Here is a 19,310-nt window from a genome sequence, read left to right as displayed (position 1 = left end):
AAATTGGTTTTTACCATGATATATTTTGATGTAAAAAGAGACAAAGAGTGCTGAACGGGAAGACTCATTATATTGAGCCTCTTGCTGTGTGAAAGGCACAGTGGTAGCCATTTATTTACTCAGTCTATCTGATCATTGCCTCTGGGTGACATGGGAAGAAAGGACCGATCCCAGTTACTTGTTGTTTACCTCTGTTATAAAGTATTCATATAAAGGAACGGCCTAGATTTAATGGCATTTTGAGCAAAGCAAGAGAGGGGTGGATTCGTCCTTAATTCCACTCATGCCTTCTACATCCTGTCCCACTTTCAGTGTCATTCCAAATACACAAACTTTTCCTTTAAAAGCTCCTCAGTCAGCCAACTCATCCACCATCTTTCATAGATACTATGCCCTGAAATTATATTCTGTCCCTCCTGAAACTCCTGGTTTGAGGAACTTAGGAAAGGACACTAGGGCATTTGCTAAGCAATGAATTAATGGCATGAGATTTGTCGTGGACAGTAGGGATGTGAACAGAAGCGTTTCATGAGTAAGTTCGCTACCAGAACTGCCCTTCACTTATTCTTATGTCTAAGGCACAATGTTCTCTGGGCTCTCAAAGCCCAGCCTTTGTTTAAAACAGAAGCTTCTATACCCATGGATTCAAGCAACCATGACATGAAGATATTGGAAAAAATTACATAGTTAGGCCTATGATGATTGTGCCCATGCTGAATATCTATATTTATAATAATATCTAAAGCCTTTTTGGTATTATTACCTATAACAATGTAGCAGCACAATTAGTCATGTGGCATTTATAATTCACTGGATACTATAACATAAAGTGAATGTATGGGTACATTATATAAGAATAATTTATGAAAAGAATTGAGTGCATGGGATTTCAGTATCTAATAGCGGTCCTGGAACTAATACCCTACATTTCCCAAGGACAAATGTATATCCCTGGGGAGGTCATTTGACCCATCCTAAACTAAACACAAAAGGAAGAGTTAAACCTCTATTAAATGATCAGACTAGGGGTAAAAGAAATCTAATGGTACCATTTTCAAGAAGAGGGAGGGAAAAATTCACCAATTAATTATTTAATACCAAATGGTCACCCTTGAAAACATATTTATATGTAACAGTATGTAAACAGAGGAGGTTGCATATATGTATTTAGGAATATTGGGAGTATGTCTATAACAACAATTAGTGCATAACAGAGACCATGAAGTTCAGAACAAGAAAGGATGTATGAGAATTTGTATAGCAAAAGAAGGGCTATATGAGAAAATTTGGGGGTAGGAAAGGAAAGGGAAGATGTTGCAATGTAATTATATTATAATTTCAAAAATAAAAGAAGCAATTAAAAAGTGCCTACCTGCTCTAGTTATGTTCACTCTTTCAGAGATATTTCTCATTTGCATACAAAGAATCCATTACAAATGAATGTGGATGTGCTTTGTAAAACACTGCAGTTATGGCTTTTTAATTATTCATGTTTACATAGCAATATGCTTATCAGTGACCAGTGGTCTCCCAGTAGGATCTGTGTATTTTAGTATAGATTTGCTCCTCAGGTAAGAAAACAACTTAGGTTCATGTTCTGAATATAAGGACTGTATATCTTTGCTCACACACATAGCAGGACTGTTGGCCATTTTCTTTATTGTTGCTTCTTATAGAGTAAGTTAGGTGCTTAAAAACCCACACTTCAACTTGAGGATTCCCTAGGAGAACACCCCGCCTCACTGCCCCAACAACCTAACCAAAGGAATTCATGCTGATCTAAGCTAACCCTTCTCTGTGCCACTGATCTTGTTTGGAAGATTCTCCCAAATCAGTGATGGGAGGACAAATCAGGACATTGTTGCCTTTTTGAAGTCCTGAGAATCTGAAACTTTCTCATTACTGCTGGCAGTTCTCTGGTTCTCACTGAGAAGCACTCAAACTGCCCTGAGGAAACACCAGCTCTGGGTGACAAGAGATGAAAAGAACATTTGAGCTTGAGAGTCCAGATGCTTAGAAGACTCAGTGGGAACGGACCTGTGATTTAATTGGAGGTGACCGTACCCTGGAAAGCTATGTCTGAAAGTGGCCTGCGCATGCACAACCTACTAACCACGGGGACTGTCCTTGTCTGCTAGCGACCTGTACTTACTCATGTGTTTACTCATGTTTGCACCGGGAAACCTGTGTGAATAGATGAGTCCAGATTTTCTGAATGGTTGGGAAAGCCCATTCACACAAACCGTGGAGGGTATACCATTCTGAGACATCTTACGTTATTCCTGAATTTAGCACACGTGGAAACTCTGGATTAAAAATACTTGAGAATTGAATTATTCCAGATTTTTAGAAACATCCGCCCAAAGGTTAGCAGTTGAGCGTCTCTGTTCTGGAAAATCTTCAATGAAAAGTGTTCTTAGTCTAAACCACGTTGAATGCCATGTCTATGCTCCTAAACCTTTGTATTTAGAATTTTGAGATTTTGGACTAGGGATGCTCAACCTGCAGCATATTCTTATTTTGTCCAAGAACCCAGCATGAGGTTGCTCAGTTTCTCTCCTTACAGTCAGCACTTAGATCTTTGATCTGGAAACCAGGAAGCAAAAATCCCATTATAGAAGCAAGCGGCACTGGTGGATTACTGACAGCTATAAACATGTACCAACTGAGCTTTAATATTGTGGCAAAGATCTCATTTCAGGACACAGCAAAAGTGACAAGCAATGGAAGCAGTAAGTGAGGGAAATCATGAAATAAATTACTTAAATGAAAAGACATCTAGGGAAGAAGGTTAAAAGGTCAAAGGCCTTTTCAGAATGGCCTCAGCAGTGACTTGGCATGATATTGTAGTTGAATAATTTAACATTTAATAAATGCTCAGTCCATTCTAGGCTGTGTTCTAAGTCTTTACAAGTATATTCTAGCTCATCAAATTCTTAGGACAACACTAAAGTACAGTTATTGTTAGTATCTCAATTTCATAGTTGAGGAGATAGAGTGACAGGAAGTTGATTTCAGTCGTGCAAGAATATAGCTAATGAGCAGTTGAGGGAGAGTTCAAAGCCAGGTAATCTACCATCAGAGTCTATATATACTATGTCTTTTACCACTAGGTGATCCCATATCGCTTCAATTCATAAGATATAAAACAACCATGTAGGGAAGTTATAACGAGGGGCATATGGACTCACAGCAGAGATTTTGATTAAAAATGGCTTAGGTGGGCATGACTCAGCCATTTGCATGATCCCATAGGAAGCTGGGGTACTTTTGAGACAGATCTTCATAGACCATAACAAGAAGGAAAAAGTAGTGAATAAGATAAACATCTATTGGGAGGAAGATGGCATGTCAGCCACACCAGGTCAGCAATGTGAGCTTATCACTCATAGTCAAAGTGAAAGCCGCTTAAGAGTTCATAATAGCTATGAAATAGAGAAACACATATTCAGGTCTTTCTTCTCATCCTGCCACATGAGAGAAGCAAGAGCAGGAGCCTGTTGGTAGGTGCTGAAATGCTTCACTGGGACTCACCATAGTTCTCAGTTTTACACACGTTTCTCTGCTCTTCTTACCTTTTCCCACTCACTGTTCTCACCAAATGACCTTAACTCTCAACTTGAGGCAGTCTACAAAGTTCTTAGATGAGAAATCTCTACTGAGGAATTGTCCTAGATCGGGTTGGTCTGTGGGTACATCCTCATGTTGGAAAAAAAATAAGCAAAGACTTTGTATACTTCCTGAACCACACTTCTTTGTGTAGTGGTGAGAGACAGAAGCAACCCAAATTGCTACCAAACAGTGAGTGGGAGAGCCTCATAAAATCCAACTGAAGCTCACCTTCCTGTGGTTTGCAAACAGAGCATATGTTCCCGCCAGTGTAGACATGACCTTGTGGGTCTCTTTGCAGACTATATTAGTGCTGTGTAAATATTCCTACTCAATTGTAAAGGCACATTATACTCAGGGAAATTATTCTCCCAGCAAACAGGCAGATGTTTAACTTCACTTAATATGACATTATAGTCTGAATTCTTAATGTGAGACAGGGGTCCTTTTGGAAGGAGGGTACAACTGAGCATGACAGTGAAGAGCTTTGTCACACCTAGGTGAAGCCCTCCTCTCTTTGGCACTGGAAACTAAACTTCCTGCTCTTTCTCCCAGCAACATCATCTTTTGAGGCCACAGTGTACACAGCACATTTGGTAAGCACAGGAGGGTCCAGCAAGCAGTTGTGATGATACGAGTCTCTCTGGAGAATGTGAAAATGTTTGCAAAGCCAGTTGTGACCCTGTCCACTTCTAAGGTTCTGCTCCTAGGAGAAGGTAAAACATTTCAGAGATATTGGGAATGTAGGAAATTTATGGTAGAAGGCAAGGAGGGATGAGATTAGATACCTAATACCTATACCTAAAGTAGCACGTATACCTAAATTCAGCAATGGAACCTCTGGAGTAGAACAGGCAGAGTCATCTTCAGGCAGATGGTTATTACCACAGGTAATTGTCCTTTAGGTCTTCAAGGATAAAAAAGATCCAGGATGCTGAGGCAGACCTGCGTCTTAGTTTGGGTTTTATTGCTGTGAAGAGATACCATGACCAAGGCAACTCTCATAAAGGCAAACATGTAATTGGGGATGGCTTACAGATTCAGAGGTTCAGTCCATTATCATCATGACAGGAAGCATGGCAGCGTGCAGTCAGGCATATTCCTAGAGGAGCCAAGAGTTCTACATCTTGGTCCAAAGCCAGCCAGAAGGAGAGGCTCTTCTGCAGACAGCTAGGAAGAGGATCTTTCCACAAGAGCTTGAGCACATATGACCTGAATGTCCACCCACACAGTGGCTGCTTCCTCCAACAAGGCCACACTTCCTAATAATGCCACGCCCCATGGACTTAGCATTCAAACACATGAGTCCATGGGTGACAAACCTATTCAGGCCACCACAAGCTGCATTTATATGCCTCGGAATTTCCTTTGCTATTGGGCCTTAGCAACAAAACTACCACCAGAGTGAAGTTCTCTCATTTTTGGTTTACCCCTCGGCAGACTTCCTTGGATGCTGGCACTGGGCTCTGACAGAGAGCATCACTGCTTTGTCGGCTTGTCTCCCTGGGCTCTGCCTACAGGGAAATACAAAAGCATCCCAGAAGCTGACGCACAGGTAAAACACCAGCTGCTGCCATATGCTTCCTGCTTCTGTGGGCATCACCTGAGCAGTGGATAGGCATCCTCACTGGCAGGAGCGGCTCTTGGGTCCATTTTGTAGAAGCTCCCACCGGCAGTCCCTAAGCCAGCCTCATCACAGCCACATGGAGACACCAGAACCAGACACTCCCCAGAGGCCTGACTCCCCATTATCTGGAGTCTTGTTCAAGCTGAAGTTTTCCTAGTTTCTCTGCTGTTTTGGGGTGCTAGCTATTTCTGCTCATTCTCATTGCTCCTCTCTTGATATACCAGTGTAATTTTCTTTGTTTTTTGGGAGAGTGGTTTTATTTTTATCTTTTGACTTTCTGAGTCTGATTAAACAATTATTTCATATTAAATTATCTCAGTTGAAATAATTGCAAGGTTTCCACTTTCTGGCCTAGACCCCGACTGATATAATTTATTACTTACAATAGAGCCACATAGGTTTTCACTACATTGTTGATGTTATATGTTTATTTTAGAAAACACTGAAAATTTATGGTTAATCTGAATTTGTTAAAAAAAGAGAAAGAACAAAATCATAATTCTGGAAGATGTCCAGGATATATTGAGAGCTAAAATTAGGAGCTTTTAAAAATATATAAGCAGCAGACATTTTATAATTAGAGAAAAAGAAACTGATTGTTAATATGTAGGAAAAACCTGATTCTGTGATTCTACCAAGGAATTTTATTATTCATGAAAGTAGTTCTTACATCTTAGTATACGTAATTGGAGTAAGATGATTCTTCTTCTGCCCAATATTTAGCTGAGGCTATAATAACTGCTGTAGTTTATTTTATAAATTTATTGCTTAATTAATTTATATTAAATATTCAATTTAATAGTATTTCTTAGTTGTTTTCCAATTAAGAGTTTTTTTCTTATCCTCAAACATTTATATAATTTGTGTGATTCAAACACATGGATGGTATCGTGTTTAAAAATATATCTTTTTAGCTAAATATACCTAAAACCAACTCACATTGAAGCCCACAGCTGTGAAGAATTAACAAAACCTTTAATTATGGTCTCATCCACGCTTCGATTTTCAAGTCCATTCATGAATTAATTTTAACTCTGTCTCTGCCTTCAATCAAGCTGCAAATACCTGCCAGGAAAGGACAGTGTTTGAATATCTGCTCATATGCTTGCAATTTCTACATGCTGGATTCCTTTGTTAGAAGTTCCATGTAGACCTTTGCGGGTGAGCTTCTAAGACACAGGCCGTGAGGTTAGTATTAGAATGTGTTTGAGAGTCTACATGCAGAGAATGTCTACTCGGTGTAGAAGCTAAAACAGAATTCCTCATTAAGGCAGTTGATCTCCGGTACGCTATAAAGCAAGAGGTGAGAATAATTAGGGAAGCAAGCATTGAGCAGGGTCTACGGAGATATGAACTCAGGCTGATGTTCGATGGCATGGCTTTCGGCAAATCTTGGTCTGTGAAGTTGGGCATTGAACTTAGAGTGCTTTGCTGGTCCTCTGCAATCCGTCAGGTAATAATGCAGTTCTTAAAGGCAGTGGCTACAAAACTTTGGACAGCATGATGTAATTGTGAGGAAGAAATGACAGTACGTAGTCCTTTTATATGAACATTCATTCAAAAATCACTTAAGCCTGTGTTTTTGCCTTTTAAAAAATACTAAATAACAACCAATACCCTATGTTGTTTAGTTTTAGCCACATTGATCTTACTTGTCCTTTTCTTAGTCAAGCATGCCCCACCTAACAGTCTGAATACTTCTCTATTGGCTATCAACTTAGTTCACATCTTCATATACTTGAGAATTTTGCTCAAATAACACCTTCTCAGGTCACCTTCCTTGACTTCTTATGATACTCTTCATCCTCCCCGTTCTGCAGAACACACATATTTGGATTCATGGTTTAATCTGCACACACTTGTTCTTCCTCTCTTTTGTCCAGGAGGCTGCATAATCAAATACATCATCTAGGATCCCAAATTGTCTTCTGACTATATTTGGTCACAAGTAAGGTACTCAATGGTGGCAGGTCACATCAGGGTAGTAGATGGTGCGAGGAGAGAGACCCTGGGAGCTTATCCCACCAGGAACTATCCACCAAATATACAAATGAGGGATAGGGGTTGACTTCAGTCACTTCTCAGGCCATACTTCTTGTTGAGAATCTTTCTACACTCAGTCAAGTAGGGTTTTCTTGGAAGTTGGGGTATCTGTTTCTTTTCTGGACGAGGCAGACCCCTACTTTGGGGATGTCAGAACCCTTCCCCATTCCTGTTTCTTTCTCTTAAGCTATGCCTACCTTTCCACAAATAACTCTTATAAGCTGTCCTCAGATCCTTTGAGCTGGCCATCTGTTCCTTTTGACTATAAAATCCCTGATGATAGACATTGATCATCTGTTGTTGCTCACAATTATATCCTTGGGTCTCAGCATAGAATATAGCACCCATAGGCACTCAAGTGGATACCACATACCTAGATGAATAATAATTTCCATCTGGGCCCCTATGCAGGGTCTTGAGTATTTCACTTTCAAGTTACTTTCAGTTCCCATTGGTTTGTTTGTCAACTTAATATAGGCTGGAGTAACCTGGGAAGAAAGAGGAATTGTCTCTATCAGATTGGCTTTGGGCAAGCCTTTATATCATATTCTTGATTTTTGATTGATCAGAGAGAGCCCCAGACGACAGTGGGCAGTGCCATCCCTGGGCAGGGAGTTCAAGGGTAGATAAGAAAGGAGACAGAGCAAGCCATGAGGAGCAAGCCAGTAAGCAGCGTTCCCCCATGGCTCCTGCACTTCAGTTCCTTCTTTGAGTTCCTTCTTTAACTTCCCTCAGCAAAGGACTATAAGCAATTAGCTAAAATGAATGCTTTCCTCACCAAGATGTCCTTTGGTCCTTTGTCTTTATTACAGCAAAAGAAAGCAAACTTGAATACTAGCTTAGGGGACAAGCTATACCATTCCTTTTTCATCTGATTTTACTAAGTTCCAGACTAATTTAGACAAATTTCATCTAATGTAGAGTTCTGATTATTTTCAAATCGTCAGAAATATGTTAGTATCACGTGATCTTATTTTGTAATAACAGCCTCCTCAGAAGTGGAGCCAGTCATAGGAAAGGCCTCATAAGCTCACCTATGGGTATGAACTTGAATTTCGAGATGTTTCTCTTGTCTAATTTTGGCCTAAATGTTCCCACAACCCCATTTTCCCCAATAAGGAAGATTAAAAACTGCCCAAGGAAGCAAAGTTTTGGCTCATTCTCCCTTTCTCTATTCAGAACAGGAGAAAATCAACAAAACTGAAGTTCCTTGACTCAGTTACTTAGTTTGCATATAATGTTCCGTCATTGAATTAACTTCTAACTTCTAGGGCTTAGTTGCCCAGATCAGACTGAATAATTGCCTTTTCTTTAGTAACGATGTCCCTTACAGCAGATCATCTAATAAAACACAAATTTACCTTTTTAAAATCAGGAACACTTGTGAGTTACTTTTTATTTATTTATATTTGTCTTTGTTTCCCACTAAATATGCCCTGCATTTAACTTTCTGATAACCCAGATCATTTCTCTCCTGCCTGGGGATTCTTTCTCTGCAGAGGCACTACAGTCCTAAATAGAAGCTGATCTTCAAGGCTACCTTTTGGAAACTGCTGAGGCTGCCTCAGGATGGGTGAGAGGCGAGAAACCAGTGACTCTCAAATCCAGGACAGATTCCCTAAACAGTGACTTCCATGCGCTAGTGGCTCCGTTCTCAAATGCTGTGCTCATCCCTCGCTATATATAGCGGCATGAGTAAGACTTTTTTTTTTTTCTTACATGAAGTGTTAAGTTTCTCAAGCTGTAAGTCAAAACATTGTGCTATTCAGACAGTCTTTGGGAAGGAGAAAGAATTCATTGCCAATGGCATTAAAATGGAGCTCCACTTTTGGTAGCAACCAGAATGGACTACTTGTATAAAGAGAGAAGCAAATAAAATATTGTTGTTGTTGCTGTCGTGTGAACTGCTTTTTTCTCTTCCCTCTTGAGAGTGGCACCAGCACAGCCTCTGTGTTTCTTTAGGACTGCCTTACCAACTGCTACAGAAAGGGAGGATAAACAAACGGAATTTACTCTTCACTGTCCTGGCTGAAGTCAAACTAGCAACTGGGCTGGTTTTCTCTAACTGTTCTTTGCTCTTTCTTAGCTGCTGGCTTTCCTTCTATCTTCTCCAATAGATTTGTCAAGCCAATCTACTCTTACTTTTATGTGGTATTAAATTCCACTCTTATAAAAAAAAATCATGTGTTGGCTTAGAAATCCACCTGATTCTTATATAATGCCATTTCTGCAAACCTAATTATATCTACTATTTCCAAATAAGACCATTTCCTTTAGAGTCTTTGATAATCAGGACCGCCACAGGTAAAATTTGGGAGAGGGACACGTTTCAATATATGACAGATGGTAAAAGTTGACAAAGTCAGTTGCCAAATGTGCTACGAACACTACCTAGCACACTACCGACCTCCTTTATCTTTTAGAGACAAATAAAGTGACTCATCCAGGCCAAGTTGGCAGAGAAAGAGCGACAGAAGACCCATCACATGGGAGTGCATGCCTGTGCGCACCTTGATGCTCTGTAAGCACATTTTGCTACCTTTAGCTCTCTCCTACCTCCAAACTGGATTTGCAGAAAAGTAGCAGCCGGGACTCGTCTTATATGGGGACCTCAATTCCAAGTTGATGGACCATGTCCTGATCAACTAGTTCTATAGAATCATCTAAAAGAAACAATACCTTCTGAATATTAGACACTACAATCCCTAGAAACTCAAGACCTAGCACCTGGTCTACACTTTAAAACCATTTCAATCAATACACTCAACTGATTTTAACAGCAGTAAATATTATATGGATTCAGAGCTTCCATCCTATAGAGTGTTGATGGATCCACTCTCACCTGCTCCCTTTTAATGCTGAGTGACAGCATTTATTCCATTGGACAGGAAGAGAGACTTGGACCCTGTCTTAGGTAGGGTTTTACTGCTATGAACAGACACCATGACCAAGGCAAGTCTTATAAAGACAACGTTTAATTGGGACTGGCTTACAGGTTCAGAGGTTAGTCCCTTATTATCAAGGCAAGAACATGATAGCATCTGGGCAGGCATGGTTCGGGCAGAGCTGAGAGTTCAACATCTTCATCTGAAGGCTGCTAGTGGAAGACTGACTTCCAGGTAGCTAGGATAAGGGTCTTAAGCCAATGCCCACAGTGACACACCTACTCCAACAAGGCCACACCTTCTAATCCTGCCACTCCTTGGACAGAGCATATAAAAGTCATTACAGACCCCAAGATGAGTGACTGTTAACTAAAGTGACTGTTAACTAAGTGTCTTAGCTCTGCTGATAAAGCTTGTGAGTTATCTCAAGTTTGGGTTCAAATTCCAGTGCCCTTTCCTTCCTTCTTACAGGAGTAAAATCAAATAAAACAAGCTTAAGTTCAGAGATTTTTTTTTCTGTGTCTCTCTTGGGAGACTTTCTTAAGGCAACCATCTTTCCTTAAGCTTCTCCAAGTACTCGAGGCATCCGCTACTGTGCACTCAACAGATGGTCATAAAATATGAACAAATGAAGACAGTTCATCTTCAGGCCCCAGGGAGTCACAGAGCCACAAAAGCAGAGGATTTGAATGGGCTTAGAGGATTTCTAAATAATGCCCCTTGCTTTACAGATAAGAAATCTAAGGCTTTAGGTCCCAGAGAGAGTTAAAAACCCAGATAGCCTGACTTCAATCCAGCATTCAGATGGCTTGCAGGATCTGGCACTGATTCAATCAGAGAATGACCAGCTGGAAAAATGTCCTGACCAGACGCGTTCATCCCCCTTTCTCTGAGGGCTAGGAAGGTCATTAAAAATGCAGGAGAGAGACCGTAGAGGAGCATAATACTTTGCACAGCATTATTCAAAATCATTACATTGGAAGCCCCGGTGCCTGGGGCAAGCAGAGTTGCTTCTGCGAAAGGGGATGAAAAGAGGTCGTGGGCTGCCGAATGAGGTGTCTTTCTATAGAGACCCCATTACAGCACCAGTGGAAAGAGCATCTGTCCCTTCCAGGGAGTCTGTGTAAAAGATAATGTATGCTTCGTTTCTGGCCGTCAAGAATCACAAAAGAGATAGGGAGTTGGAGGCCCTATTACTGATGACCTCTCTATGGAATCCAGTGTATCTCATCTTTAAAAATAGCCCAGCTCCTGGGTGGAGTTTTTGATGGGCTTCATAAGGGAACTGAAAGCTTTAGGGGAAGTCTTGGTCTTGAAAAGAATAAAGAGAGAGAGGAAAAAAAAAGACAGTAAGGGAAGCAAGAAGAAAAATGTTTTAAAAAAAGAAGCTTGTCTTACTACTCCTAAATCTTTCTGTCCTCGGAGTCATTTTTGGGCTTTTGTACCTCCTCACTTCCAGACGTGTTCCTTCACAGCCATTCATCATGAGCATTCTCCACAGCGCTGGACAGGTTGGATGCCCGTCACTTGTGGAGGCCCTGGGTTGTTTCCACGCTGAGGATCCATATTCACTAGCTTGGCTTTGAGGTACTTTTAGGAAAACTGGCTTCCTACCCTACATCTTTCCTGTCTAGATAACTTCTTGTCTTATCCATACTTCCTGCTCCTCAAACATGCCATTTGCGGCACATTTCTTCAGTCATGCCCCTCCCCCCTTCGCTTTGCTAATGTTCTTCTTTCAAATCTGGGGTCAGGTTAGAAGTTTCATCTGTGAGATATATCCTGGTCTGAAGAAATCACTTTTCGCCTGGGCATTTTCTCTGGGTTTGAGGTCATCTCCTGTAAGGTGAGGTAAGGTTGTTTGAATCTGAACTCAAAGACATTTATAACCTGATGCCAGATCTAATCATTAACCTTTGTATGGACCAATTTTATATTCATAAACGAAGCTGTAGCGATATCTCAGAGACTTTCCACCCAATGACTTTCAGAACCAAGAAATATTTTACAGATTACAAGGACTATTATAGTTACACTTTCATTTCCCACTTTTACCAAATTTTAATATTTCTACCCTTTTTCCTATTTTTAAATGACAGCTCTAAAAAGATATATAAAACCTTACCAATAGTTTTAGAGTTCATTGTGTGGATCTTCTTGATCCTTGTTCTTCTTTCCTTCCTCAGAATTCACCAGTCTGCATTTGGTGTTTATGGTTAACTATCATGCCTTTATGTATTCATGAAGTAGGTGTGTATCCTAGGAGTCACATACGGTCACTCTACATATTGTCACACTCCATGGGTTTGATATGTCCTCTACATATCAACCAGCTGTGCCCAGTCTGATAGTTGGTCCAACATGGTGCTTGTGTTCTCACCGACCAAGTTCTCTCATCATCTCTTGTGTGTAGGGTTTGTCTGAGTGAATACATCGTTAGTTGCCAGACATTTCAGCTTTTCTCTTTTCTCTCATGGCTAAAGAGCTATGTAACCATGCACAGGGTGACAGTGTGCCTATCAACACAATCAGGAAGCAGGCATGGATGCATTCACTAAATGGTAAACTTTGCCACTCCAGCACCATTCAGGCCCTCAGGGAAACAATTAAGGAGACATCAAAATAACATTTTCAGTTGTGATGGGAGATGTTCAGCTCCTTCTGGTTCAGCAGAAACCTTTAAAAAAATTGGACCTGTAAAGAAGTAGAGGGTGTTTTACTTTATAGGATCTGCAGCAAAAGCAAGGGGAAACAAACCAGCCTGTTTTTAGGGAAATGCACAGCTTACATGGGTCCCCTAAACCTCTGCTGAACACTTTCAGATCTTAAGAATGGAGGTAGGAGATGCTGCTCATGCTGTTACATAAAGGGGTAAAATTAAGTCCAAAGGGAAGTTTATCTCTCCAAATCCCCATTTTCTATATCGAGCCATGGTCCAGGTTGCTTTAATCTGTCCTTGAAGTAATAAACTCTTAAATAAACAAACCCAGGCTGCACAAGACATGATTATTTTTCCCCCGAGCAGTTTTTAACTGTGTGTATAAAGATTTCTGCAGAATAGAAGAAAATAGCCCAGCTTGACTCTTTTGTAAGCTAATTAAAGTAGAACCTAGGCTTTTATTTCTTAATGATTTTATACAAATTGAAAAGCATGTGTGAATGTTATTATAAGGGTTCAGACCGGATACAAGATGCCTTGTACCAACTTGGCTCCCTCAGCTTTCATTGGCATATTTTCAATTAAAACCCTTTTCTTGCTGTATATTATGCAAGCACATATTCTCACAGGCATGACGGTGAAACACAGAGGAAGAGAGAGTATCCTCTCTTTAGATGCCGCTTGCTGTTCCTTCAATAGCTGTGGTGATGGTGGGGGGAATGAGGGGAGGAGGAGAAAGAGAGGGAGAGCAAGAGGGAGAGACAGAGATGGAGATGGAGATGGAGACAGAAACAGAGAGCTAGCTCTGGTTCCTGGAAAGACTATTGGGCTGAGTGTGGAAACGTAAAGTAATAAGTGCATTTGCAAAGAAAAGGCATGTGAGTGGAGGCATCCAGTGGTTCCGGGTTCATTGTTTTCAAGAGAACCCAGCAACTGCAGATCCATAGAATCCAGTTGCTACAGTTTCATTGATTCTACCATTGCCCAAATCACAGCATACCAAATGAATAGCAGTCAGTTCAAGACAAAGCAGAAATGGATTTCACCACATACACGTGTACTACACTGACGTATTTTAAACTCCCCACGCATGCCACACACTCTCAAGCTTTGTTCACGCTACTGCTTTGAATGACACTCCCTCTCTTCTCCTCTTGTCTCCAAACTAATGAATCCTTAAAGCTCATCTAAGACATGAGTTGTCAAAAAAAAATCCCTCACTGTCCTCCAAGGGTGAATCAGCCCAGTTTTCCAGAGAAGGCTTTTTTTCTGCCTGGAGAAAACACAACACTTAGTTTAGTCTGACTAAACTAAGAACTTTGCAAATTGTACATGTGTGCCCTCTCCCCTTAGAAGACAGGGACCCCTCTAATTTATCTTTGTAGTCCCCTTAATACCTGCAAAGTGCCACTATTCAATAAGTGTTCAATGTGGATTCACGAGTTAAGCGATATGCTTGGTTGCAAAGGAAATGTAGCATTAGAAATTACAGTAATCATGGTATCCTGGTAGCACAATTGCCTCAAAGTGAATATAAGTTTGATTCTACTTAAAATAGTGCTTGACTCTCCTTCCCCCTTCTGCTTTGATCACTCCCTTCTCCCTTTAACTTTCTTTCTGCTTTCTCCTCCAAAATCTTAGTCCTTCTCCAGTTCCCTTCTTTTCCTCTCCCTCCTCCCTTTCCTCTTCCTCCTCCCTCTCCCCTTTTCCTCTCCTTCCTCCCTTTCTTCTCCATTTCCATGTTGTCCCTCTCCCTCTGTCCCTCACTGGTATTAATTTGCTTGGCTCTACCAAGAGGTCTTAGGTTCAGTCCATTGGGAAAGATACCAAGTCTTGTCCATTTGAGTGGGTGCGTGAAAATATTCCTCATTAATACTTTTCACACGCTGAGTTGAAAGCAGGCAGTTTTCTGCCAGACTCTTAACGGATCTAGATAGAACCAGGTGACATGTTTGCTTTTATTAAAGTGAATAAACAGCACAGAAGTGTGCCCAGGAGAGAAAACCGAAAAGGAAAGAGAAGGATGCCAGATGTAGAATTTAAATTGGAATTGCTTGAGTTATAAACGGCTTTCTTTAGGTAAAGATTGCTTTGCCCCACTTTCTTATGTCATTTATATGAAAAGACAATCATAGTCGATTGAGGCAACCTGAAGAGGAATTATTTTAAAACTCAAACGTAATCGAACAATATATAATATATGACAGAGTCCAAGCAAACACACAAACAAACAGGTAAGCACTGACTGCCACCCCCAAATATGGGGTTTGAGAGGTCAACATCGGATAGGAAGTAGACAAAGTTTTTATAGCTCAGGGGTACGGAGTTTCCACAGGGAAATTTGGCTGACAAAATATGCGGGGTTATGGGAACAGAACATAAGCACAACAATTAGAGTGATCTCTTGAAACAAAGACACGGTTGTTGTAGCAATGTAGCCATAGCCACCTTTTTGAAACAAAGGTAGAGTTACAAGATAGTTATTAACTTTTTGAAACAAAGGTAAGATTGCCATTCCTGGAACAGGCAATACAGAAATATATGTAGTTAAAGTTACAGGTGGGGCATAGCCCAACCCTTGAGAAACAGAAGTTTAATCATAAACAGAAATGAACCCCGTTGGTCTTTACTATAAGATGACTTTTAAGCCTAAGACCGAGGCAGCTGGTTCTTCAGTGGTTCTAGGTTTATTGATATTTTCTTTTACTTCTTAATTTTTCAACTGAGACACCAGAAAACCCAAAATCCCATACACGCACTTCAGGTACAGGCAGGAGAAATCCTTAAGAGAAACATTCATTGTTTTTCTCCTTAGACAGCCGGGAAGATTTTAAGAGATGAAGACTGGAGGGAAATCCCCCCCCCCCCGCCACCCGTCCCCACCCTGAGCAGCCCCATCCTCTAGCATGCACTAGCACAAGCAGCAGGTAATACACTTGAAAAGTTGGAAATGCATTCGCATTCGTTCTTAATAGAGACATCAGAAAAACAGAATCCTTAGGATAGCGGAGCATATGTGTGAACACCCCTATTTGTATTCTCTCTCTCTCTCTCTCTCTCTCTCTCTCTCTCATTCTCTCTCTCTCTCTCTCTCTCTCTCTCTCTCTCTCTCTCTCTCCCTCTCTCTCCTTATAGGTTTACTTCAAGGTGAATAAATCATAAGAGAACTGAATAGGGAATGGCTGGATGAAGAGACATCTTGGAGAACAAGGTAAAGGCGGCTTCTCACTATAAGTCTGAGAATCCCAACTAAGCTGAGCTTGCATCAAAATGACATAGGAAGCAGACTCATGCTCTAATACCTCAGCTGTGGCAAAGAGGCACCTGCTGTTTGTTTGCAGTGATGGGATTAAACTGTCACATGCGGCACCATGGATAAATTGGAGATAAATTATGCATTTGAGGAATGCCAGAATGAAAAGGTTTATATCATATAGTTCTTTTTATGACTCTGTGGAATATGTAACACACAGAAATAGACAGGCAGTTGTCAAATGTTAGCGGTTAGGTGCTAATTATGCACACAAAGGGGCTGCCTTAGGGGATCAGATTATGAGCGAGTTGTTTTATATAATCTTGGTGCTAGTTTTATGACTATGGATGCATCAAAACTGATGACAGAACTATATACCACACACAAGAGCCCATTTTCTTTTACTATAAAGATATACCTAAGGCTGGGAGACTTATATGTAAAAGAAGTTTAAGCTGGTGATTGTGGTGCACACTTTTGATGCTAGCACTTGAGAGGAAGAAGTAGGTGGATCTCTTGAGTTCAAAACCAGTGTGGTCTGTAGAGTGAGTTCCAGGATAGCCAAGGCTACACAGAGAAACCTTGTCTTGAAAAAGAAAAACCAAGAAAGAAAGAATAAATGAATGAAAAAAATAAAGGAAAGGAAAGAAAGAAAATAAAGGAAAGAAAGAAGAAAAGTTTACTTAGCTCACATGGTACTGAGTTTGCTCTGGTGAGGATAGTGTATATCATTCTAAAAGCACATATGAGAGAAAGAGAGAGAGAGAGAGAGAGAGAGAGAGAGAGAGAGAGAGAGAGAGATCTGATTCCACTTCCTCCAGAAAGGCTCTACCTCCTAAAGGTTCTGCAGCCTTCCTAAACTTCACCACCAGATGGGGACCAAATGTTCACATATCAGAGCCATACAGTCAAACGTATGTCTACCACTTACCTCCCATGAGAGAGCTATGTATAATACTTTACATATATCATGGTGTCTCACATAGACATGTTATTTCTGTTCTAAATTGCTACTTATCTCTATACAGGAACATCGTCAAGTTACAGTACTGCATAAGCTGAGAAGCAGAATTTGACTTTATGAATTGGAGTCAGCTTTGCATGTGCTCATAATTTGGGGTCATTTTAAATTTTGAAATGTGTAAGTGTTTACATGTCTTAGAAGAGAGTAATATCCTACAAAGTGCTTTTCCTAGTCTGCAGATAACATATGGGACAGAAGTAGATAGGTGAGCTCTCAGAAAGAGCTCCATTCTTTAATTATGCATGTTTTCTGCCCAGATGGATATTAATTGAAAAACTCCTGTCTCCCAGCAGACAATCTAATCTCCATTGTTTAATACAGCCACACTTAAAAGAAATAAAGGTATCTTTAAAGGCGAGAGAGAGAGAGAGAGAGAGAGAGAGAGAGAGAGAGAGAGAGAGAGAGAATGAATGAATTATGAGTTAGGAAACTAACAGAAAGGTCTTTTCCAGACAGAGGAAAATAGTATAACAGGAAATGGACTGGGATGTAGCCTAGTGGGTAGAGCCCATGTCTAGTTTTCAGCATTTAATCCCAAGCACTGTTTAAACCAAGTTTGATAATGCACACCAGGTGAGGTGATGCACACCAGGTGAGGTGATGCACACCAGGTGAGGTGATGCACACCAGATGAGGTGATGCACACCAGATTAGATGATCCACACCAGATGAGGTGATGCACACCAGGTGAGGTGATGCACACCAGGTGAGGTGATGTACACCAGGTGAGGTGATGTACACCAGGTGAGGTGATGCACACCAGGTGAGGTGATGCACACCAAGTGTGGTAATGCACCCCAGGATGATCCTTGAGAGGTAGAGGTAGAAGGATCATGAATTCAAGGCCATCCTAAGTTACTTACTGGGGAGTCAAGGTGAGAGATTCATAAGACCTTGTCTTGACAGAAGCCACAACAAAATAAATAGAAAGAAATGGGGTAGGGGTGGAAAAGAGCAAGGGACTTGCTTTAGACAACCCAGAGCTCCCAGGGACTAAGCCACCAACCAGAGTATATATGTAGCAGAGGATGGCCATGTTGGGCATCAATGGGAGGAGAGGTCTTTGTTCCTATGAAGGCTGGATGCCCCAGTGTAGGGAAATGTGGGGGCTGGGGGAGACTGGAGGGAGTGAGTGGGTGAGTGGAGGAGCACCCTCATAGAAGCAGGGGGATGGGGGAGATGGAATAGGGTGTTTCCAGAGATGAAACTGGGAAAGGGGATAACATTTGAAATGTAAATAAAGAAAATACCCAATTTAAAAAAAGTAAAAAAAAAATGCTATGCTTTGACAAACTACCCTTTGGGTCCCTTCTTTTTCCTGGCCTCCCACTGTGGAGAGGTAACAGAGGGACTGTGTGTGCTGACTTCAGAGCAGCAGCAAAGCAGCAGAAGGTATGGGCTGTTTGCAGAATAATAGGAACTTACAAATAGCTAACTGACAAGTAGGGAGGAGAGAGATGGAAGGCACACTTCAGGCCAAGGCTGATTTTGTTCTACAAATAGAAACTTTATAGACTCTTTAATTAAAGAGGAGACTGTGCAAGGCTGGCTGAAAACTTGTCCAATTCCAAGCTACCCAGGCTAAGTCTTTACTTCATTTAAATTCCATCAAAGAACAATCTTCTCAAATATCCTTTTATGATATCTACAAAGTCTTATTCTTCAACTTAATCTTACAGGAGTGCGGATTTAAAATACATATCAAAATCAAAGTGAGTTACCCCAAAAGCCTTTTTCTTGAGGAAGGGGGCAGGGCATACTCCAGAAATTAAAAGAAGCATTTTATTTATATCAGCTTTAATTTTTTCCATATGCCTAAGGAAGAAAAATGGGAAGCCAACAATCCGAACCAGTAATCACTCCTTCAGCATGCTCTAAACTTTACTCTGTGTAGCTTCCACAGAGGAAAAGCTAATTCTATTTTCCTCCTGGTGAGCTTTTTTTTAGAGTGATTTGGTTGTACCCCCACTCTCACGCTAAGGCAGTACAGTATTTGTGCGGTTGAGAAGTTCTGACATATTAGCTCAAAGAGTGGTGACGGTGTTTGGAGGTAGCTTCCTTAGTCAGCCATCTCAAGGACAAGTTCCACCTTGCTGGCAGGATCAAAACTGAGTCCATGTTCTCAGGCACCCCCAAACCCAGCTTCTATCCTCCTTCTTCAGATGCATCATGTTTGTCTGTTAACCAGTGAAGGATATAAAGAAGGAACA

At 40.9% G+C, this 19,310-nt stretch overlaps 1 protein-coding gene across 2 annotated transcripts in view; it reads right to left on the bottom strand.

The window, feature by feature from the left end:
• The window catches only part of Car10 (carbonic anhydrase 10), a 502,355-nt gene that overhangs the window by 311,057 nt on the left and 171,988 nt on the right, over positions 1-19,310 (bottom strand). The window contains exon 1 of one of the 2 annotated variants that reach the window (XM_017597693.3): positions 12,290-12,983. The exons of the other annotated variant lie outside the window; for it this stretch is intronic. Within the exon in view, the coding sequence (XP_017453182.1) occupies positions 12,290-12,308 (19 nt within the window). The 5' untranslated portion in view covers positions 12,309-12,983. Of the gene's footprint in view, positions 1-12,289; positions 12,984-19,310 lie in introns of those variants that run through there. 2 annotated transcript variants of the gene reach the window in all.

This window comes from Rattus norvegicus, chromosome 10 (assembly GCF_036323735.1).
Source record: "Rattus norvegicus strain BN/NHsdMcwi chromosome 10, GRCr8, whole genome shotgun sequence".
Lineage (NCBI taxonomy): Eukaryota > Metazoa > Chordata > Mammalia > Rodentia > Muridae > Rattus > Rattus norvegicus.
This window is presented reverse-complemented; position numbering and strand designations above follow the sequence as displayed.